Source organism: Hemicordylus capensis, chromosome 1, assembly GCF_027244095.1.
Source record: "Hemicordylus capensis ecotype Gifberg chromosome 1, rHemCap1.1.pri, whole genome shotgun sequence".
Taxonomy (NCBI): domain Eukaryota; kingdom Metazoa; phylum Chordata; class Lepidosauria; order Squamata; family Cordylidae; genus Hemicordylus; species Hemicordylus capensis.
The window spans coordinates 262,090,167-262,114,864 of NC_069657.1; the positions used below are offsets into that span (position 1 = coordinate 262,090,167).

The 24,698-nt window shown below is 43.1% G+C and overlaps 1 protein-coding gene and 1 long non-coding RNA gene across 24 annotated transcripts in view; one reads left to right on the forward strand and one right to left on the reverse strand.

Annotated features, from left to right (window-relative positions):
- Positions 1–24,698, reverse strand: part of PLCB1 (phospholipase C beta 1) — an 807,198-nt gene that overhangs the window by 527,816 nt on the left and 254,684 nt on the right. For all 23 annotated transcript variants that reach the window (XR_008313428.1, XM_053284740.1, XM_053284741.1 and 20 more), the window contains one exon: positions 17,746–17,820. Coding sequence is in view for 14 of the 23 variants with exons in the window: in XM_053284740.1 (XP_053140715.1) it covers positions 17,746–17,820 (75 nt within the window). In the remaining 9 variants the exon portion in view is untranslated. The remainder of the gene's footprint in view (positions 1–17,745; positions 17,821–24,698) is intronic.
- LOC128340062 (uncharacterized) overlaps positions 1–24,698 on the forward strand; it is a 173,083-nt gene that overhangs the window by 57,311 nt on the left and 91,074 nt on the right. The window lies entirely within an intron of this gene.

The window sequence follows — 24,698 nt, forward strand, 5'->3', positions numbered from 1 at the left end:
TGGTAATACGTACACAGGTACAGAGAGTTACACAAAATGCAACCGAGTATTTATATCTATGGCCCCAGGGAAGTAGGTCAAACACAATTCAAGAAGTTGGTCTGGTTTGGAGATCAAAGTCTGAACAGGAGTTAGGACAGGAGGCAGAAGTGTGGAGACGCAGTGGCAGAGCAGGGCTGAAGGGCAGGACAGCAAGAACAGAGGATCTATCTGGGACAGAAAGCATATGCAGGTGCAGGAGATCAAGGCAAAGGCCTTTGAGCTTACTCTAGAGAAGCTCAAATGTTGTAACAGCAAGTGCCTGGCTGATAGTGATAATGAGGAACAGGAAACCCAAATCCTTCCTGGATTTAGTTGGGTCCCAGTCCAAGGCCTGAGACTTGCTTCTTCCTCCATAGGAGGGATGAGCTGCAGCTGATCCTCAGGGGTGTAGCTATAACTGAGAAAATGGGTTCAAAGAACCTGGGCCACTCAGCTCCTGAGGGGCCCCCCCAGCTCCACCCCTCCCTATTTTCTTCATTATCTCTCTCACTCCGAGGGGCCACCGGAGAGAGGGGTGAACACAGGCCCTGTCTCCCCTAGCTATGCCCCTGCTGACCCTCCATGGCTACAGAATCTGATTAGTACCTACAGGAGCAGAGATTCTCAGTAGAAACTTGGGCAGAGATAACCTGGCATGTCAGCACCTTTAGATGATTCATCTGATAGGAGTGTGCATGTTGCAGGAACCCCTAGTTCCCTTCTACTTAGTAGATACAAAGTAGATACAAAGTATCTACTAAAGGGTAAATGTGAGACGTTATCCTATGCAAAGCAGCCAGAAACAATTATGACGGTGCCTATGCTCCAAATGGTTCCATCTTGTGCACACTGTATTGCTGTGCACTCTGGTAAGTAAGCCCTTACTGTTCGCCAGTACAAAATGCTTCTCAAGGCACTTCTTTGCTTGAAGAAATGCCACTGTTGAAGCAGCAAATTCAGATGAGGTTTTGGGAAATTGTGCTATGTGTTGCACATTTTACTTTTTATTTACTGTTGGCTAAAATAAGTTGAGTATAATTCACTTAAGAGTCTCTAATTTAATGCTAGGACAGCCAAAGTTAAGAGTGATATGAATTTATCCAAGGATAAAAATAGCAATTATGACAAATGAAAGCAACAACTCAAGCCAAATCTCACTGTAATGCAGAGCTGGGTATTCTTTACTGACACACTAGGAGGCTGCTCTCTTTAAATGTGGATATTTTTAGTATGTCATAAAGGTAAGTAATCCTATCTAATTAAAAGTTGAACACATAGCATCATGCATATCCACAACTCCATTAAGTTAAAGAACAAGGGAACCGTTAAATTCCTGCATTGCCAAACTGCTGCTCCCACATTACAAGGAACATACTAAAGGGGGGGGGGGCAGGGCTATATGCTTGTATCCATCAATTAGTGTAATAAAACTGGAGCTTCAGTTGCTAATTAAAATTTGCCCCACCCAACTAGTAAGGCTGACAGCCATTGAAAACTGAGACTTGGAATTATCCTCATTACTGGAATTTGTGATACAGTATCTCCCTCCTTAGTAACTGCAAATTGCCTTCTCCTTCCAGGTTGCATCCCAAACTAGAACACGTTTTGTATTTTAGGGGGGAAATACCATAGGCTTTGCTTCTAACTTTAAGAAGCACCAGCAACTGAAGCAGACACTATGAAGTTGAAAGCAGAATTATTCCACCTTTCATACTTGCACCTGATATCATTTGTATGGCAACATCCATGTGCATGGTGCTTGATGGAGGATGCTATGAGCAGGCCCCCTATTCAGCCCAAACTATGCTCAACGGTGGCAGGAGGACGACTTTTGGGTCCACACTGGCACTACCCGGGACCAAAAGAGAACAATGCACTTTGTAATGGGATGTAGGATAAGATGAGCCCCATTGCCCCTCTCCCGGGCTTGACACTGATAACAAGAGGGCTGATGAGGTCTTTGAGGAAATCAAATTACTTGTGAGGTCCCTAGAAGGAAACTAACTAGAACAGCCAACCAGTTTGGGATGCATGTACTAGAATACCTTCCCCCAGGAAATGAAAGGTAATCATAAGTAAATAAATTCCTCAGCAGAGCAATTGTCCCTTGTTGGGTGCTGGGCGGGAAAGGAGAGGCAAGACACAGCACAGTGATGGGCCATGTGGGTTAATGGCCACGCGCTCTCCTCCCCACATCCCTGCTTGATGACGTGGAGAGCAGCCGTAACAGGCGGGGTGCCTGCTGCAGAACTTGACCTCCCAATGACAGGGTGCAGGGCCAATCTGGGCACGATGCCCCGTGGTCCCCTGAGGGGGCTGAAGACATGACGAGCTGCAGCCCTGCCCCTGGGGAGGGCTGTGATACCTGCTGAAGGGCTATTTAAATGAGAACTCGTTTAACACTGAGGCCTCTGGGGAAAACACAGACCCTTGGACAGACAGGGAGGAAAGGAGGTTTCACGCTCCTTCAAGCATGATCAGAATTTCCTATTACTGACTGAATTAACCCTGAGGACTAATACCTCATGATCAAGACTCTAAAGCTGAGCCTCGTACTTAGTGTAGCCTCTACCATGAGGTGATTCAGACAGCTTCCTCCCCGAGATTAATCAACCTGCACGCTTCCATCTCAAAAGAAGAGAAATCCCTTCCTTACAAGTGATCACCCTCCTGATTAGTCCCTTCAAAATAAGAGTAATCAATTTTAGGGTATAAGATCCCCATAAGATCCCAACAGCACTTTGAGCAATCCTGTCCGAATACCCAAAGAGCAAAAGCACTTGTGGAGTTTTCCCAGAGACCACATCAGTCCCTGCCTCAAAGACCACCCACCCCATTGCAAAGCCCAGAGAGAGAAGAGAGAAAGAGAGAACATTCTGTGGATGTGTCTTGCTTGACTTCTGAAGAGCTTTCACTACTTGGGTTCCTGACCCATCACAAACTTCAGTCCAGCTACCCAGTTGGAGTTTCCCTCACCAAGCGAATTTCCAACCTTTTTGTTCCAGGCTAGGAAAGCCACACAGATAGGAAAGGTATACCCTCCCCCTGGTTGCTAAATATAGGAACCCCATTTCCAAATCTAGCTCCTTTTCTCTAAGGCAAGGCTCTTTCCTTGACACCCTCTTCCACAGGTTTCCCTTCTCCCTTCCTTTTTATAACTGCCTTTTCCAGGGTCTAGTCCCAAGTAGCTTTACAAAATTGTCAATCATGCCACCCTCTTCCACAGGTTTCCCTTCTCCCTTCCTTTTTATAACCACCTTTTCCAGGGTCTATTCCCAAGTAGCTTTACAAAATTGTCAATCATTCCAGGTGCTAAGCAGATTCTCTAGAAGCTGCACCTCCCAGAACTCGGTGGTTTTATCTCATTCATTTCAATCACACTATTTGAACACATTGCTTTGCTGAGTTAAAGCAAAATCTAAAAAATTAATTTAAAAAATTTAAAAAATTTAAATATACAATCTGATTAGGGAATTAAAATAAATGATTTATGTGGGTAAGTTTGGCAGATGGGATTCGCTTGTGAGAATTGTTTTCTCACAAGCGAGTCCAATCTACCAAACTTACCCATGTACAGTAAATTATTTATTTTAATTCCCTAATCAGATTGTATACTTTAATTGCATTCTAATAAATGTTACATGTTTCACATTGAAAGCCTCTATCTACCCCATTTATATCACTGCTGCACCTATGTACAGGTTAACCTTTGGTCCAAGGATCCCTTGCAGGACACAAGAGCATGGGCGTAATGGGGGGGGGCAGCGAGGGCACATGCCCTAGGCGCCACTGAGGGGGGCATGCCAGTGCCAGCCACCGCCACCCTATTGCCCACCTGCCTAGCCCCAAGGCCCCTCAGCCACTTGCCATCCTGCTTGCCTTGCCTCCAGCCTAGAATCAGCCTGCAAACTGCACTGCAGAGCTCTTCTCTCCCCACCTCTCAGCTGATTGGCGGGTGGGCGGGGCTTACAGAAAGGCCTCAGTGTAGGCCTCCCTGAAGCCTGAACTCAGCAGGCCCCAAGCAAGCCAGGAAGGAGGCAGGCAGAGTTCTCTGCAGAAGACCCTCTGCCCAGACCTTCCAGCACAGCTTTTGCCAAGTAGAATGTGAATTCCTTTTGGTGGTTACCCCCCGCCACCCATATATAGGGATCTGCTTGCCATAGGGCTTTGATATGGGGGGTGGGGGGAGACTGAGAAGTTAATTTAAAACAGAGTGGAAAATTTGCTGGCTTTAAAAACAAAAACTATCTTAAAAGGCCTATAAGTGGCTGGTTTTCATGGAAGAACATTACAAAAACTTCTGGAACAATATTATATTTATTTATTTACTTATTTATTCATTCATTCATAAATGCACTTATGCTCAAGTTGTTTTGCAACCCAGAAGGTCTGAGTGAGAACTGTGAAGCATGTGTGGTGCTTTTATTTTATTTTATTTTTCTTGTGTGTGAACTGCTCCCCAATAACTCGCAGGGATTTCAGGGTAAATCTGGCCAACATGTGAATGCAACACATCCATTCCAGAGGAGACGTGTATTAAAGGCCTTTAAAAGCCTCATGTGAAAAACCTCCTGGAATCAAACTTTACTGAATTTGTTCAGAATTCTGAGAAAACATACAGATGCTCACACTGCATGGTTGAGAGTCTCCTTTGCTAATCTGCAGCGAGGGGGCCATTTTATTAATTAGTGTTTCTAGTGTGTTCTAGGCATTAAAAATAGCACAAATATATAGTACTCAATGTATATCACTATATATTGTGAAGTGTGTGTGTGTGTCTATTCAGTGAAATGTTTTTCCAGGCAGCATACTTGTTTTGAACTATCAGACTTAAATCCTTGGGGGCCTGGGATGTGTGGAGGCCCTGGACTTTGGGGGGCTGGGGGCCCATTTTAAAATCTCATCTTGGCCCATTCCAACCTTGCTATGCCCCTGGCGGTCACTACACATGGGTTTCTGCACAACACCTGCACAGAAGAAACTTCCATGTAGAAAATGTGTCTCTTGTAAATTGACCCTGAATTTTCCATCCACGAGATATCTGAGTCAATAATAAAAGAACAGCACACTGCTTGTGACAGGAAGGGGCAAATTACAATGATTTCTTAGTCTAGTAGGGGCTGGTTTGGGCCCTGGCAGAACTTGGCTGTCTGCTCCTGTAGCAAAGTCCAGTGTGTGGCAAACTAATGTATCTTCCTCCCTCCTGGTGTCAAAGTAAGCACTAGAGTGGTGAATGCACATATACCCCATCATGAGCCAACAGTCATCATAAGACAAAGGCTGGCAGGAATCATTCACTGGTTTACAGACCCACCACCCACCCAGCCACCTTCTTCTTCCCCTATTTTGCTAGTGGCTATTTGGGCAGGTGATCCTCTAGGACAAAGTCATGTTTTTTAAAAAGCATGAGATGAGACAGAGAAAATGACACTTGGAATCCTCACATAACTCCTGACTGTTGTTCTGCATCTTTAACAGAGATGGCTCATGTTTTCAGGTTTTGATCAACAACCATGTCTAGATGGTAAAGTGTTCATTTTAACAGGGATTTCCAGACATTGTTGACTACAAGTCCCATCATTCCTGTTTGGATAGGGGCGCAATTTCAGTGCTTGCCCTAGGCGCTATTTTCCCTAGATACGCCTCTGCACGAGAGTCTAGCCCTATGCGTCCTAACAAGGAGTAATAAGGTAACAGGTCCCAAGAGCTTGCAATATAAAATTCATCACTTGGGGGAGGCAGAGCAAGACAGAGGAGGGAGAAGACAAGAGAAGAACAGGCATTCTACTCATTTATACTTAATCTATGTTTCAATAGCAGAGGATGAAAATTAAGGAATTATGCCAAATATTTCACAGAATAATTGGATTTTGAGTAGGGATTTGAAGGAAGGGAGAGGTGGGTGGACTATTAGCATTTATTTTTAAAATTGTTTTTAACACTTCTTTAACATCTTCTATTGCTTTAAGGTCTTCTACCTATTTCCCAACCCACCTAATGGTGCGGAAGGGAAATGACTTGCCTAGTGAGCAAGAGGTTGCTGGTTCGAATCCCCACTGGTATGTTTCCCAGACTATGGGAAACACCTATATCAGGCAGCAGTGATATAAGAAGTTGCTGAAATGCATCATCTCACACTATGTGGAAGGAGGCAATGGTAAACCCCTCCTGTATTCTACCAAAGAAAACCACAGGGCTCTGTGGTCACCAGGAGTTGACACCGACTTGAGGGCACAACTTTAGTTTACCTATTCCCCAATCCCTTTCCATGTGAAGACTTCATCCCCCCAAATGCTGGAAACGGAGTTTGGTCCACACCAAGTCAAGGAGCTTGGAAAGCCATGACTCTGTAGTCATATCCAAAAATAATGTCTGATGGTCCACCTCTTAAAATGGTCTGTAACCTAACATCTGGGCGGTCATGAAGCTACAAGGCTTGTTTCCTGCCTAATTTATTCTCCCAGTTATTCAAAAATTAGATTTTTGGGGAAACTGCGGTGATTCCCCAAACCATAGTTCTGAGCCTAGTGGCCAAATCAGACAATGGCCTCTTATTGCTATATTTATGGCTGTAGACACACTTTGAACTAATACACTTGCGCCTTGTCCTTTCAGAATGTTTGCAAAGGAAGTATTTGTTTTTCATTGTCTTCTATTTTATATATGGGGAGGAGCATCATCTTGAGAAATACATGTGTTACGTTAAAAAAAACAACCAAAACCTTCCTGTTGAAATATGTATGTCTAGTGAGCAGAAATAATCCAATGCACATCACATTTAAAATGAATGTTCACCATGGGGAATGTGCCCTACTCCCAACTAAAGCTATTTCAGCTTGTTAGCAAAATCCTCAGAGCTATATAAAGAATCTAGTTTCCATAGTAACTGTTGTGTGAAACATCAGAATGTTAAGCATCCATGTTAATTTGAGTTTCCATTTGCCCTATCATTTCTAGTTTTTAAATGTTAAAGCTTTAGGTCGTTATCCACAGCTTTGCCTTGCCACACAGACATGCCCACTTCCCCACCACACACAGCAGGTAGGAGCTGTGATACTTCATGATCCAGCAGCTGCACAGCTACACAAATAGTTTTTGTCACTGGTCAGAACAGCTGCACACCTGCATTAGCAGCTGTAACATTTATTGTTACTAAAGGGCTCTGATATTTGTGTGTTGACCCTTGGGGTCAGTACTGAATTTCAGTTATCTTTAAGGATTATTTTTAATTAGAGATGCAGAATCCATCAGGTTTGAGTTGATATTGATATTGCAGTTCTACTAGCACCAACCATTATCCCTAACTCACCTTTAGTCAGATTTATTTTTTATCATAGGAAAGCAATGAGATTGATGCACACACTGTGCCTCAATAAGAATGGAGATGTGTATCCAGATGTACACCTGAATGTATAGCCCAGCAAGTCAGATGCTCATCTGGATGGTATTTGCATCTGAATATGCATCCTCCATTAAAAGCAATGGATAGTACCTCCATTTGAATGTGCATCTGATTTATGCCCACAATTACTAAAACCAGGAATTACCTATGACACCCAGACAAGCTTCTGTGGATATCCAGAAGCATGAGGCAGCAAGGCGGAAAGTAAAAGGGACAGGCTTCCCACATCCCTAATTTTCAGCTTCCTAAGGTGGGGAGGGCAAGTGTGTCCAACAAAGTTATGCCCAAAGAAACTGCAACATGATGTCAAGCCATGCACCTTAAGGACCACTACTGAGCTCCCCACAATACAAGATACAAGACTTGTTTCAGGCACAGGCAAGATATATCAAGGGCCTTAGCAGTGGTCAAACATATTGTTTTGCAGAACTTGAACAAAAACTGCATGTTGCGTCACCAAGGGACTGATGATTTATCTGCTCTGGCATTATTTGAATTAATACTTCAGCTTCAGAAACGGGGCACTTACACTGATATTTGGAAAGCATACACAGACACGTTTGCACAATGTCCTGATGTTATGAACTGGATCCATGTTCCTCCTTGATTTATTCTGTGCATGACTCCTTTATGAATAACTTGCTTTGACCCTCCTCTTTTGCTTTCCCCCTTTTATCTTGTTCTGCCTTACTCAGCGGCGTAACTACCATTAGGCAAGGGGAGGCGGTTGCCTGGGGGCCCCCAAGCCTCGAGGGGCCCCCCAGAGGCAAGTCACATGACTATATATTGTGAAGTGTGTGTGTGTGTATCAGTGAGGGGCCCATTTTAAAATTTTGTCTCTGGGCCCACTCCAGCCTTGTTACGCCCCTGGCCTTACTTGTATTGTTCATATTATATGAAAAACAGGAAAACTTACAAAAATTATAAATAGAAAATTACAACCAAATGCCACATTCAGAACCCCAGCAGGAGTTCTGCACACATCTGTAGAAGCACTTCGGAAGTCAACCCACTAGGGACTGCTCATATAGTTTGTGACACACAGATGGACTATTTCTAAGAGAGGGGGGGAAAGCCCCAGCAAAAGTTATAGACTGATTTAATGTAACAACTGATGGTGAACCAATTTTAATATATGGGACACGTGAAAACAAATAATCAATACCGAAAGGGTTTTTTAAAAAAAGTCAGTGGCTAGAATGAATGATATTTTTATAAGAAAGCATTTAAGCTTTTTTCAGTTTATTTCCTCAACTTAATTTATGGTTCATCCTTCTCAGCTTTTGCCTTAGAGATTCAAAAACCAGAAATCTAATTCTGTTTTTGAAAGCAGCTGAGATTTCCACTTATCACATAATTGCAGGAGGAGCAAAACCTTTTAGAAAATCAAATGTTACAACATTCACAGTAACCTGACATTTGGCCAACACAATTTCTTATAGAACTACTTAAAACCAATTTGGAAACCCAGCCATGAACGACATTTTTACAAGATCAGATGTTCGTAGCACTGTCTCGTAAAATCTTTTTTCCCTCCAATATATTTCACTGTTGGATCAGTTCTGCTCCACATAATGCAGGAACAAACCCCAGAAATATGCTGTACATGCAAAAAGCTTGGGGGGAGGTGGAGGGTGGAAATTCACATGGAGACCAAAAAAAAAAAAAAAAGGAAAGAAATTATAATCTGCTAAAATGACTGCTTAACAATCTGCGTTAAAGAGGCCACACAACTTATGGGCAGCTTCTTTTGTTAAGGTTTCCTGTATGTCAATATAAGCCAACAATTTGTTCCTTTAACTAAAACCTCAACATTAGCAAAGTCTGTACAATTGCCTATTCTGAATGGTTATGGCCTAGTTCTTCTCATTAAGATGGTAACTATGCATCTGGTCTGTTCCACTTCAGACTGCAAGTGGAAGCTCACAAGACTGAGCACTCCGCCACACACACAAACATTCTGCCCTAAAATTTTACATGTCAAGACTGGAACCCTTCTCTCCAATGTGCTAATATTTCTATGTGGAAGAAATCCACATACGTACTTTGTAAGTAGTTCAGAAACCTCAGTTGGTTCAAAATGAGGCAGTCAGATTGGTCTCCAGGGTAACTCGGAGAGCCCATATCATAACTGTTCTTAAAAAGTTGCACTAGCTGCCAGTATGTTTCCAGATGCTAGTTATCACCTTTAAAGCCCTTAATGGCTTAGGCCCAGATTACCTGAGATAATTTATTTCCCTGCAAGCTCCACACTGCTCATTAAGATCATCAGAGAGATTCGTCTTTGGGTGATACGAGTTCATCTGGTGGCAACCTGAGACTGGGCTCTCTCAGCTGACACCCCTAGGTTGTACAATGCGCTCACCGTGAATATAAGAGGCTTGCAGTCTTTGAAGGCCTTCAAGAGAGCCCTAAAGACCCATCTTAATATTTAACAGGTTTAAAATCATTTTTAAAATGAGTTTTATAGTAATATTTCAACTACTTTTATTTTATGTTTTATGTGAACCATGCTAAGCCATTTTGGGATTGACAGGCACAGCAGGGAAATGGCTTGATAAGTAAGCCAGAGGCTGCCAGTTCAAACCCCCACTGGTATGTTTCCCAGAAACACCTCTATCAGGCAGAAGCAAATAGGAAAGATGCTGAAAGGCATCATCTTATACTGCGTGGGAGATGGCAATGGTAAACCACTGTATTTGGTGGAACTGTATTCCACCAAAGACAACTACAGGGCTTTGTGGTCGCCAGGAGTCGACACCAACTTGATGACACACTTTACCTTTAGTATATTAATGAACTGATATTATGCATTAATAATATGCATCATTATTAACCAATATTATTAATTAATATTAATTAATATTTGATACTGATATTGATATTAATATTAAAGCATAGTGGTTAGTGTTGGACTAGGACTGGGAAGACCCAAGTTCAAATCCCCATTCAACCATGAAACTCACTGGGTGACTCTGGGACAGTCATGTATCTCTCAGCCTAACCTACCTCACAGGGTTGTTGTGAGGATAAAAATAACCATGTACATCTCTTTGAGCTCCTCAGAGGTAGATCAGGATATAAATGTAATAAAACAAACAAACAAACAATGAAATAAATAAATACAAAGAGAGTAGTGTTGAATCATGTGATTCTCACACCTGCAGTCTAAAGCGGTACAGCCCAGACACAGATTTACAGCCCCAGTGAGAATTTTCCCTCCTCTCTTTTCAAATCCTGAATTTTCTTAGTCTCTGTCTTTCAGGGTGCCATTGTCCGGGCTTGGGCAGAGGTTCCATTTCACAAACAATTCAAGGCTTTTTGCAGAGACCATGCTATCTGTAAAAAACATATATATGACAGGCTCTGGATTCATTTTCATAGAGATGTGTGCCAGTTCTCCAGCTAAACTGTGCAGACAGTTTATATATGCTGGCAATTTCCAAACTACTCCAAGGATAAGCTACTAAAACCCAGTAATGACTGGCATCTTTAAAACCGAGCAATAGGCTGCTCAGATGTGAGCAGGATGAGGCCAGGGTGGCGGGGGGGGGGGGACTTCAATACCCTCCTTTTCTCTTGTTCAGGGCCTTGCAGGTTTAGACCTTCAAGCAGTCATGAGAAGGTGAGGGTCAAATACATAGTTAAGGTCAGTCTGAAATCAAGATCCAGAGCAGCCAACAAGATCCCAGGGACTGGAGGCAGGTACTTAGTCAAGTTCACAGATGGTCAGGTCCAAATAGGCAGCAGTCCAAGAGAAGAGGAAAGGTAGTGAGGGAAAGCACAGCAGTCTGCCTGGTTATTTCAGCAACAAGTTGATCCAACTAAGCCTGAAGCAACCATTAGAAAGAGCCAACCAAGCCGCCCCCCCTCCCACCTGGCCGGTCGTAACTTCTCTGGCCATCACCTGGGTAGAGCTGTAATGCAATAAACACTATGCCAAGAGCTTGCTCTAAGAGCCTGCCTAGTGACATAGAGAATAAGGCACTATGCCCCGATGCCAGATTCCCCAATTCAATCCCCCAGATGCCTTACACTCCTTCCCAATTCCTTCTCATTTGGGGGGGGAACCCACATACCCTTGATTTCTGTCATTCATCAAGCAACGCTCTCTTACTGCCAGCCACAGCAGTTCTTTCAGTGTTCCAAGCAACCAGTACAATAAGTACTTCAAATTCCAAGATGTCCTTTTCTGTCTCTTTTTGCATCTCCTGACAGTTGAGACTAAGACAAGGCAGGCAGCCTTGTAGCTAGTGTGGGGGCGGGGAGGGGAAAAGCATAAGAAGGTACAAGTAATGCTAGAAAGGAAATGGAGAAAACAACAAAAAGAAACAAGAAATGATGACTGGAAAGTTGAAATCAAGGGTGAGGAATGAGATAAAATAGGAGGGAGACAAGGAGGAGGAAAATACACCAAAACTGATACTCTTGATCACAAAGCAATTCTTTTTAGAAGAGGAATCACATGATTAAGTACTTTTTGCGTTGTTTTTCTCTTCTAGAAAGTGAGTGAGATTTTTGAGCCCTCTGCAATTAATCTTATATCAAATTGGCTATTACTTTGGGGGACTTACTTTTGGCTATTATACTGGGAAACCTATTACTTTTTACTCACTAGTGGTAAACATTGTGCAAGACTCTAAAAGGGATGCACCTAAGTTGTTAACACTATGGGTAAACAACTGGAGCCCAAAATATTTATCAATGGCTCCTCCAGGATGTCCACACTATTTCCCCAGCCCTGATATTCACATAGGAAAATGTCTCCATGACGTGCTGAAAAGAGCAACACAAGTTGTCCCTATTCCTTGTCTCTCACAGACATCCATCAACTGCAATTCCTCTCACAACTGGCTAAGCCCCAAAGGCACAGAGGCCTTGGGAAGGCTTCCTAAGAGGATGCCAGAGCATCCCATGACTGCTTTGTTTTAAATGCGCCTTATCTGGTTTTTCTAATAGAAAACTAAGATATTATGCATTGTAACCAATTGTAACCAACACACTCACAACTGAAATTCAACAATAACAATATAGATTTGTCTTTTCACCCTGAAATAGCTTTAGAAAAACCTTTTAGAGCCTTCCTGCAGTACAGGGTATGTATGGAAGGACCCAGACTCAAGATAAATATTCTGCACTCCTTGTAAGGGGACATTATTTAGTGCCATTATTGCATGTGGTGCTTTGCTTAATCAGTCGACAAGATGAGATCTCTGCCCCACAAAGCATGCAATCGAAGATTAATACAGAAGTGAAACCTAAGAGGGACAAATAGATATTCAAATTCGACCACACACACACACACACACACACACACACACACACACCCCGACCTACAGTCAGTGTGAGGACAAAAGGGTGGTACTGAGATATCACAGAAGAGGTTGGTGTTGAGAAATTTCGGGGTGGTGGGGAGAGAAGCAGCAGCACATCCGTGTTCTGAGGGCAAACTCCAGGTATACGCAGTAGGGGTGGGGGCAAGGATGGGGACTTAGAATATCATCACGCTGAGCTAACAGATCACTGCAAGATTAATCAAGTTATGTGCAACATGTAACGGATTTCAAAATGCACAGAAGACACTGCCATGAAGGTACAGAACAGCTGTTTTTCCATTCTCCCCAAAGAAACTGATTTCAAGCAACAAGGTAACACACATAGGTGAGGCATGGCATAACCACACAGAAAAAGGCTCTTTTTAAGTGCCCTACAGTTAAAGCTGCTTGCCACTGACTGGGAGAGTACAACAAAAAAGGCTTTTATACAACTTAATAAAACAAAACCCACTGAGCAAATAGCTATACAAGCATCTTACCGAAGAACATTTTTGATGCAGAAACACTTTTCGCCCTCTCTCCAAAAAAAGGAGCAGCTTTTAAAAATAATGTTCCTTCCATTGTTAGTGTTCTCTTTCTATTCATTATAAAGTCAATAATCAGGGAAGAACTAATTTGATATTTATGTGCACGTTATAAACGACTACTGTGGGTTTTCAATTACAATCTAGCTTTCTAGAGAGCTTCTGGCACTCAAAGAGGCCCTCAGAAAGAGACTTAAAATAGTTGAGAGGAAGCAAATTACTTAGTCAAATGATATATTCAGGCACATGGCACCTGCACACGAGAGCTGCCTTATTTATATGAGGAAGGCCAAGGATGGCGACTTGGCTTACATAAAGCACAGTCCGTGAAATCTGGGGATTTTTCACAAGTGCCACTAAGGATCTCTTTTGCATACTTATGAACATTAATGCAAAGCTAAAAACGCAGAAAAACTATTGTCTAAAAGGCATATTTAGTTCAAAGCTTTTAATTCAATTTACAGATGCAGGGAATACAACTAATTTCAGCAGCACTTGGGAAATCATCAATGATCCATGCTACTGGGAGCAGTTTCCTATCAAGGGAAAGTTCATAATTAATATTCCACTTCTGATTCAGCTCATGGTGCAGCTACTCAGGCCAATTAGTACTGTGTACATGTGGTCATTGCCAGGACATCAACAAAGTTCAATAAGATATGCTTTTTAGCAACCAATGAGATGAAGTTTATATGCTTCTCTCTTCTGAGATACTTAACTGAGCATCTCAGGATTATTATTACAAGTATACATTGAGCGTATGTGAAAACAAACATATAGTTGGAGGGAACAAATCCTGATTCCTTAGGAAGAAAATTTGTCCCAAGGGAAGATTTTCTGCAGCACTATCTGGTGAAGGAGGAAAACAAAGCCTGGTGATGTTTGAGGGAAGTCTGGGTGGGATGGAATGCCTCACTCTGCTCTGATCCTTCTATGAAGAAGCTGTTCATATAGCCCTGAAGTATCAAAGAAAAACTCCCTGGTGATGCTGCTATCCCAGAGAAGCTACATTTCTTTCTCATATCTTATTTATTTTATCAGGATACCATTGTTTTAGGTCTTTTCCTGCCCCAGGCCCCAGGTGAAGCTTCTCTATGAACCACTAGTAACAAGAGAATGTTTCTTCAAAAACCTCTTTTGTTCATTTAACTTTATTTAACTGTAACTCTAAGGAAACTTAGCAATGCCAAATTCAACCAAGAGAGCTAGGAGGAGATTAAGTTAAAGGTAAATGTGCTTACAACTGGTGTGCGCACGTGTATACCATGCTTTTCAGTTTCACTGCAGCCCTAGGAAGAGACGTGGCACCCTTATCACAAAGGCACAAACAGAGACAGAGAGGTAACAATGCCTACTAGCAGGGCTGGTGCCAAGTAGGATCGGGAAGCAACAGCTTCTCCCCTTCCCCAAGAAGCAACCATTACCACCAAGTCCTTCAGTGGCAATTCCTGCTCCTCCCACCAACCAACTGGCTTTCTCCCAAAAGCTCTTGGGTCTGAGTGAGCCCAAAGACAAGGTGAATTAGTAGCTGAACCCAAAGGTTACTGGGACTCTCCCTGCAAGGATCTATGAGAGAGTGACATTGTGAGAAAGTATGGTGTAGCATGCATTTCTTAGAAACTTGTGCAGCATCTCCTTCTTGCACCCTCCCCATAGCTGATAGGCTGCCTCCCAAGCAGGGGCCTCTGGGGAACACTCCCATTAGCAGGTGGAGGTGCCAGTGGTAGAGCTAATACCACATGAGTCTGTTGGGGTTTGTGATTATTTAGCAAAGCACCAAGGAAGCTACCACTCCAGTTAAAGAGTGCAGAGTTTAGTTGTTACACCTATTTAAGTAACACACATGGAGATCACTGTAGAGTCTAAACTAAACTGTTTCCAGGAAGACCCTCAAGACTCTCCTGTTCTCACAAGCTTTTAATTAGAATTAATTTTAATCATTTTAATAATTTGTTTTATATTGTTTTGCATTTTATGTATTTTAACCTGTGATTTAATAATTTGTTTTATATTGTTTTGTGTTTCATGTATTTTAATCTGTGATTTTTAAAATTAAAATTTGTACACCGCCTAGAGATGTACATATCAGTCAGTATAAAAATATAATGAATAAATAATAATAAATAATAAATTGTTTTATTGGTGAAGTACATTTGAGATAGGAAAGACCTATCCTATCTATCAGCTACATAATGAATAGGTAGGGAGAGAGAGAGAGGTTTCCATCTTCTTTCTAGGAGGAAAGGAAGAGGACTGACTGACTACAGGAAGTACCTGAGGAGTCAAAACAGGGGTCATAGAGTAGAGGAAAGCAGGGACAGGTAAAGGAGACCCTCACTAGCTACCTCTACCCCTAATGCTCCTAGTAGTCATTAGGATAGTTGGTGCAAAAGGTCGATGCACTGGAACTCCATCTCCAACCAAGTCTGTCAGCTGACTTGGCCACTGTACCATCATAAAGGGGCTGACTGGGAGAGTGCCCTTGGGATCATACCCATTCTGGCCGATTTGTGACACCGGTCCTACTTACCAGAGTCTGTTCCAAAGAAGTTATGAATTAGAGGCTTAAGGCTATTGCACCACCCATGTGTGCATTTTATTGACTTCTCTGTCACCAATTTGTCTGAGCTGCACTGGGGCGGAACTATAATAGGGCAGACAGGTTCAAAGAGCCTGGGCTGCCCAGCGCCCAGGAGCTGCTGCCTGACTCGGCCCTCCCTATGGCCACAGCCCCAGAAAGGCCACTTAAGCCCTCTGGAGCTTATTTCCCAGCTGCGTTTGTTGCTGGGCATGCATTTTGTTCGTTCTCTCCGCAAGGGAAAAAATGAACAAGACGTACACCCAGCCAGCAAACACCCACTAAAAATGACCTCCAGGGGGCTCACGTGGCCCTTCTAGGGCTCTAGCCATGCCCCCTTGGCAGGACATCGCATGCAAGGGGGCATGGCCAGAGTTTGGAGGGCTCATGCAAGCCCTCGGAAGCTCATTCCCCGTCAGCATTTGCTGGCTGGGTGTATGTATTTCCCTTTCTTTCCCTCTCTCAAGGGAGGGAAAGCAAAACACATGCATCCAGCCAGCAAACACTGACTGGGAATGAGCTCCAAAGGATTCATGAGGGCCCTCCAAGGCTATGGCCATGCCCCTTGTACATGACATCATGCACAAGGGGGATCACTAGCACACACACTGGGCACATCTGTCAGAGCAATTGGCAACGGGAGGAAACACAGACCTCATTTCCCTTGCTATGCAGCAGAGCTGCACCATACTCCAGGACGGTGGGTCACATGAGTGAATAAGGAGCAGCACACAATTTCTTAGGAATCTTTCAGTTTGAATCTGGTGCCAGTGAAACAGAAGGCTATCTTGGGGGCAGCAAAATTTCCTCACAGTATTTGGTTGGTGGTGGAGACTACTGAATGGCTGTAATAACTTCTACCATTAAAAAAACAAACATTTCTGTCACTATAGGCAGCAGATATCCTCCCAGTAGCTATCATTTCCCCCCTCAGAATGGCCCAAACATTTTAACTTTTAACATTTTAACATTTAATTGGGGCATTTTAACAATAGTAACCACCAGCAGAAGCTTCATTTCCTGCTCCCACAGAATGCTCAAGAACAATTCTAAGCCCAGGCATTCTAAGGGGGAAATAGTGGCTGCTGTGACAAGACCCACCACCACCTGATGTTGCAGCAAAGAAAACAGGGTGGGGGAACCTGTTGCCTCTGCCATTGATACTGGATATTGGATACTGCCATTGATACTCATTGATACAGACTGGATACTGCCATTGATACTCAAAAGCTGTCAGTGAATTTTGCCACCCTCCAGAAAGTCAAAGTCAAAGCAGCTAAAAGAAGTCACCACCCACAAAGGCGAGAGGGGCATTTAGGACCCCTTAAGATGGAATACTACTCCATGCAAAAAATAATAATAATTTAAAAATGGCCATGTACATAGAAACCTAGTACATCAGAGAGAATCTCCCCCTGCCCCAACATTCTAATTCTCTCTATAGGAGGAACTCCCCCTCCCCCTCCCCCACGACAGAACATTCAGTCATGTGGCACCCAAACAGAATAGTCCAGACACAGATTGACCACCTCGATACTAAGCCAACTTCTGTTTCGTTAATTCAACAGTTATATCAAATTGTTGACACAGAGATAATAGAAACACTGAAGTATGTCAACATCATCTGTGACCACTAAGTCAAGCTTATCAGATTTGCATGAATAAGTCTGGTGTTTTGTAAGTGTACTCTAAACAGAGTCACATTAAGAAGTTCCGTTGGTGTAGCAAATTGGTTTTTTTAGGTCTGTTCTTTAATGGAAGCATAACAAGTGTTTGCATGCCTGTGGCAAGATTTTTCTTCTTCATTGCAACAAATACTCGACACTGTAACCTTATGTGAGCTATCACAGTAACATCTGGAATGTATGCTGAAGGATTTCTTACCTTGGGAGCTCTGGCATGTTTCCCACATCTAGCATCTTTGATAAGGATGACATCTAACAGCTCTGTCTCCTGCAACTGATAGAAAACAAAAAGGCATTTGACAACACTGGATGAAACATTTAATTAAACCTGTGTACAAAGATGCAGAATAAATCTTAACAATGCTTCTCTCATAACAACTCAATAGCTTTAATAGACTATGGATTAATAGGCTCTAGAATAATTTTAAGCAGGTTCCACCTGAATACGGATATGCTTGCAGTAATGATTCTGGATAGCTATAATGTAGCTACAAAGATCCTCACTGAAAAAAGGATCTTTTCTGCCAACATATCCAAGGTAACATGGTTGTTCAGGCACAAAGCTATATGCACCTCAGGAGTTGCGACACCACTGCTTCCTGTCAGGATTGGGGCCCCAGAAACAGCAACTTTGGGATCAAATCATCACTGAAAAAAGCCTGATGCATTGATAATATCTTAATTTCTATCCCATAATTCATCCAAGGAGCTCAGACCAGCATACATGGTTCTCTTCCCCCATTTTAACCTCATAATCCCTTTAGGAATAAAGGAAGCTGCCATATACTGAATCAGACCATAGGTCCATCCAGCTCAGTTTTGTCTACAAAGACTGGCAGCGGCTTCTCCAAGGTTGCAGACAGGAATCAATCACAGCCCGATCTTGGAAATGCCAGGGAGGGAACTTGGAACCTTCTGCCATTCCCAGAGCAGCACCATCCCCTGAAGGAAATCTCTTACAGTCCTCACACATCAATTCTCCCTTTCATATGCAACCAGGGTGGACCCCGCTTAACTAAGGGGACAAGTCATACTTGCTACCACAAGACCAGCTCTCCTCTCCTACCCTTTGTGAGGTAGGCTAGGCTAAGAAAGGGTGATTGGCCCAAGGTCACCCCAGTGATGAGTGGGGATTTGAACCGGGGTCATCCTGCTTCTAGCTCAACACCCTAACCACTACACTACACTGGCTCTTGGCCTAGAAAGAGAGGTTCCTCAGCTACCACCAGCTTCCCTGAGGCGAAGAAGCCTGGATATGATTTCCCTGAGTCCCCTGTCCCAGTTTCCCATAGGCAACAAGTGTCCCTCATCACTCTAGGATCCAGTCTCCTGCACCTTAGTCAGATGTCACGTGGCAATAACTCCAAACAAATAGAAGCTGCAACATGAGCCTCTAATAGAACCTATCAAGCACCCCCCTTTAAGACAAGCTATTTGCTTTTCTTCAAAGCCTAGTTCCTCTTGAAAGAAATCTGTGTTTGTACCATACTACTTCAGGCTACAGATCAGGACTCACATGATTCAATATTCTTTCAGTACCATGTCAGAATGTTTCTCCCCAACATGATCGTTTTCTATCAAAGGGAAAAATTAGTATGGCAAAGCATTCCATTATGGGAGCATCCACCTGCAGTATGAGGAGCAACAGTCAAGACACAGCTTAACCACTTCAGTGAGCCCAGTTCAGAAATTACATTGTCCAGGTGTTTACACATGCACAAGTGTGCGTGTAGCATGAATACATGCATTGATCTGAAAAGTGAACCTGGGTATAGCCTCCTTCGAATACAGGGTACAGCTAGGAAGTGTACTACTGTACATGCATTGAATGTAAATTGTGAATACATGCATCTAGATCTACATGTGTGTACACTATACAGGAGAACCCTGTTATTTGTGGGGGTTCCATTCAGGGGGATAGCGATTCTGTGGATACTGGAGTATTAGGGCTATGGCAATGGGGGGCAGGGGTTGGGCTCCAGACTGCCTTAAATTGGCTGAATATCATGGTCCCCCTGGGTTTCCCCCCAAATCACCCCAATCACCGCCCAAAAAATGGCCCCCAGAAGTACCCTACCATGCCCACAAACATAAAAGGACCCAGAATCATGATTTTTGCCCCATTTTTTCAGCAAACGAGCCACAAAATGGCTCTGGTACTCAAAATGGCATCCGGAAATGATTTTTGGCCACCCCAACCCATGGATACGCGTGTTTAACCTCATTTTCCCTGTTCTTTTTTGCATATCCTGAGGTCAGGTTCTAATTACCCAAATGCAAATATACAAAACTGTGAGAGCTGGGCCCACGCTTAATGAGGTCCTTCTATATAGAGATTGCAGTGTGCAGAACCTAATGTGTGAATAGGGCTACATCTCCGTGGCAAGATTTTGTCCTTCCAGAGCTAACAGATACATCTTAACTGCAGGCCAGGATAAGTGACACCGAGGGAAACCTAGAATGTGCCTTTTGTAAACAGCAGCAGCAGCTATCCCACCTGGGCTGACAGAAAAAGACAGCTGAGGGTGGAAGCAGACACACATCACTAGGCACACGTCCTATTAAACCGTCAATGTCTTTTTCAGCTCGTTTGAGCACTGCTTCATGAAAGACAGGCAAGCAAGTTTGATGAGACTTGGCATTGACTACTGTGTTTCTCCTGTGTATCCAATTTGTGTTTAGCGCAAATAAGCTGCTCTAATTATCTGTATTAGCATAAAAAGATGCTTAATTCCACAAACATTGCCAGTGCTGGATTGTTATCGTATTCCACAACATATTAGATTTAAACACCTCTGATCATCTGAGGGATACTATATTCATGAGAAATCCATGTAGCTGCGTACAACATCCCACATGAGTGTACTTTCCCTTAAAAACACTATTTAATGCATTCGATACACCATATTCGGTGACTGGTGTTTTTATTTATTTATTTAAATAATTTACATTTTCGGTATGGCTGTAACGTGCACTCATCAAGAGGAAAACTATGGAGTACCAATAAGACTATTCCCTATCCTCCAGGCTATCTACACTACCCCCAGGCTACATCTACCCCCAGGCTATCTACACTAGATTATTCACTGGATTAATTGTAGCAACCACAACAATGTACATTCTGCAAATTCTATCAGGACAGATACAATTTGGACAGGGGCTATAACTCAGTGGCACAGTGCATGCTTCACATGCAGAAGGTTCCAGGTCCAATCCTCAACCTTGAAACAAAAAGCAACTACAGAATAGATAATGTTTATTCCAACACATTTTGATAAATATCATTCTCAAATACTATTTTCACTGAACTGCCTGGAAGAGATATTTTTTTGCCAGAATCCCAAGCAGACTGCCAATGAGAGTTAACAGTATTGGGCTAACATGGAGCAATGGTCTGACTAGTACAAGGCAGTTTCATGTGTACAATTAGACTGATGAGCAGGACAGATTTTCCCACCTGCAGCACTGCAATTCCTTCACCTTGCCATCCCCCCAGCAACCGAATATTTGTAGCCTTCGACAATTGTACACGAGTCAGGAAATGCAAATCAGTGTTCCAAAATCTTTGTATGCACACTAGATGGTTCACATTTGCATATCTCATGCTCCAAAAGACTGTGGAGCAATTGAGGACATTGGTGATCATCTTTTAAGACAACAACCACATACTATGGACCCTCAGATAGATGGATTTCATAGAAACAGCCGAGAATCCAGACATGTCCAAACTGGCTGCCAAGAAAATTTTACTAGCCTTATGGCAAGTCTTTTGGGTTCCTTTGAACTGCTTTGATTCAGGAAGAAACAAAAAGAAAGAAGGGGGGTGATGACACAGCATCAAAAAGCCAACACAAAAGAGGGAGGGTTCTTCTCATAGATGCTGAATAGATACTGATAAGTAATTTATTCAATATTGCCTGATGTGTTTCAAGCATAAAGTGCTCTTCTTCAGAGGCAACTGAGAACTCCAGTACCTTTCTCTGGGCATTGTATCCCACATCATCAGAAATATCTAATTATATTCCTGCAGATATGGGATACAATCCTCAGAGAACAATATCTTGCTTTGGTTGAACTTTCAGTGGCAGGACAAAAACTTTGGCAAGCAATAGCAAAACTAACCTGGGTGCTCAACTCAGTCTTTACTGCAGTGTGCCAAGTGTTAAATCATGTTACTAAATTATCACTGTACAGAACTGTTTTCTATGGTTTTCAACAACCTCCATTAATTTCAGTGGGGTTCTCCTTCAAGCCACACTGAAATTGTGAGATTATGCAGCTTCAGTACCTGATACATTATCCCAATTATTTCACTACCAACACACCTATTTTTTGTACTGAGCACTGCTGAAAACCTTGCTCCCACACAGCTGTGTTTTTTACAATGCCTTTCCTACTACAACACAAAGAGCAGTTTCCCCACCACCAATTACCAGAAGCTGCATATAGGAAGACCTCTTAAAGCATTCCTGCATCGTGAACAGAAATGCTCCTGCCCTCTCCCCCTGCCCCCACGCATACATGTACACCATAATACACACTAGGCACTTTTAGTTCACCAATGATGGATTTATTCAAAGCCAAATTCAATTGTACTATATCATCAAGTCTATATCATCAAGTCGACATCTAAGGAAGGCAAGAGGGAAGGTGAAGGGGTTGACATTTTTCTGAAAACAAGTCATCGGAATTACTGCTTCCAATTCAGAACAGAACTGCAATGCCTTGGCTGCCAGTTTGGGCTTCTGCTGGTCAAGAACTTGGGATGGCAACAATGAGAAAAAGAGCAAGATCAAGACGATGGAGTTTAATTGACAACTATCCATGCTCCAATCATGTCCTGACTGAAGTACTCAGGACTGGGGATGGGATGCCTGTCTCAGAGGCAAATTAAAGAGAGTATCCAAAGGAAAGCTGGTTTACAACATGAGGGGTCTCATAGTTTCAGTTGAGGGACAAACTGGCAGGCCATTGAGCAGCTTTCCAAGGAAGCACCTGCACCACCTCACCAGGCTGTGTGTGGATTGGGAGTGCCAGGTATATGTGTGGGGGAGGCCTGGCCGACAGCAGCTGCTTCTATGCACATGCTCCCCACACATGATCATCCATCTGTCACCTATTGCAGTGATCCATCAGGGTGTCCCCCTCCCCTCCTCCTCATCTTGTTCAACAGAAGATCAGGCAAAATGAGAGGGCACCAAGGATGTAGTGACAGGGTAGGGTGCCTGTCGGCTGGAGGGGGACTTGGCATGATGTGATGAGGGGAAATGAGAGGGAGGCTGTGCCATCCCTTAAAGGGGTGGTTTTCAAGTGGGAACGATGTACTCATTCTAACTTCATTCTAACTAAGCCCTTTTAGTTCACGATTTGTGGGACTTCGGATTTGTGGGGAAGTCCAGGGCAGGGGTTTTTAAGGGATGGGGCCACAGCTCAGTGGTAGAGCATCTGATTTGCACACAGAAGATCCCAGGTTAAAGCCCTGGCATCTCCAGGTAGGGCTAGAAAAGACTCCTGCCTGAAACCCTGAAGAGCTGCTGCCAGTCACTGTAGAGACAATGCTGGGCAAGATGAATCAATGGTCTGACTCAATATAAGGTAGCTTCCTATGTTCCAGTGAACTTCACAAGGTTGTTTGCATGAACACATCAAAACGGGGGGGGGGGGGACACAATTTAGTAAACCAAGTGTAGAATAAGTTTTAAAGTCTTTCAAAACTATCAAGATAAACAGTGCAAGCCTATATGAGTCCATCTGGAAATCAGTCCTATTGTGTTCAGTGGGGTTTACTCCTAAGAGAGTAGGCATAGGGTTACAGCCTAAAAACACACACATTTATCCCCTATGCTTCTGCCAAGAAGCTCCTTTTCCCCACACCAGGGGTATAACTATAATAGGGCAAGGGGAGACCGTTGTCTTGGGGCCCCCTGCCTGGGGGGAGGCAGAGACATGTCTCTCCCACCAAACACCCAACCGAGCTTCCTTGAATAATATTTTTTTACAAATTTTTAGAGGAAGGCAGTGACAGGGGGCCCATTTAAAAATTTTGTCTCTGGGCCCACTCCAACCTTGTTATGCCCCTGTCACCCACCCCACTTCCATTTTATCCTAATCACTACCCTGTGGCATAGTCAGAGAGAGAGAGAGAGAGAGAGAGAGGTGTGTGTAGGTGGCTGGCCGAATATGCAGTAAGTTTGGGGGGGGGGAGAATTTGAGCCTATGTCTCCTGATTCTTAGCATGGCATGCTAACTGATACACTAAACTGGTCTTCCCTCTAAGGCGCGCACACAAGTTTAAATTAAATTAAGCTAAATTAATTTTAGATTCTGCTCCGACTGAATCAGGAAGCTCACACTATGAACATACATGAATGCACACTGCCTTGATACTGCTGCCCGGAACAAAACTCATTCCGCACACAGATGAAAAGAATGAGAGAGATCACTGCACCACACCATGAGCAATGCAATCATTTTGTATCTTTTATTTTAGTATTTTAAATTGTAAACTGCTTCAAGTGCATTGGCAGAAAAGCAGTATATAAATGCAGAAAGTCAAATAAAATAGATAAGTAGCCCATAGTGTGATAAAGAGGAAGCTCTGGAAGCTAAAGCGCTTGGGACTTTTTTCTTTAGGCAGAAAAAAAAGAGACAACATGAGAGGCTAACCAAGTCATGAATGGTGAGGGCAAGTAAATTAACACATTCTCTCTCTCTCTCTCTCTCTCTCTCTCTCTCTCTCTCTCTCTCATACTACTACAACTCTGGGTCATCCAATTACATCAACCGGCAGAAGAGATGCAAGACTAGGAAGAGGAAGTACTTTTCCACACCCCACATAATCTATGAAGTTCACTTCCACAAGATGTGAAAGCTACTAGCTTAGATGGCTTTAAAAGAGGAATGCACAAAGATGAAGTACGTCTAGCAATAGCTATTAAAACATGAAGCCTAGATGGAGCCTCCGTTCTCAGAGGCAGTATGCCACTGAATGCTGGAATAGATGGATCTTTGGTCTGATCCAGCAAAGGTTCTCTAATAGTTTTAGGAGTGAATGGGTACATATCTGCTGAAGATGAGAAGCGGTGCGGTGAGGGGAAGGGTAGGGAATCGGGGTGTGAGTGCATGCACATATGTGCAATCCTAGATAAGGAG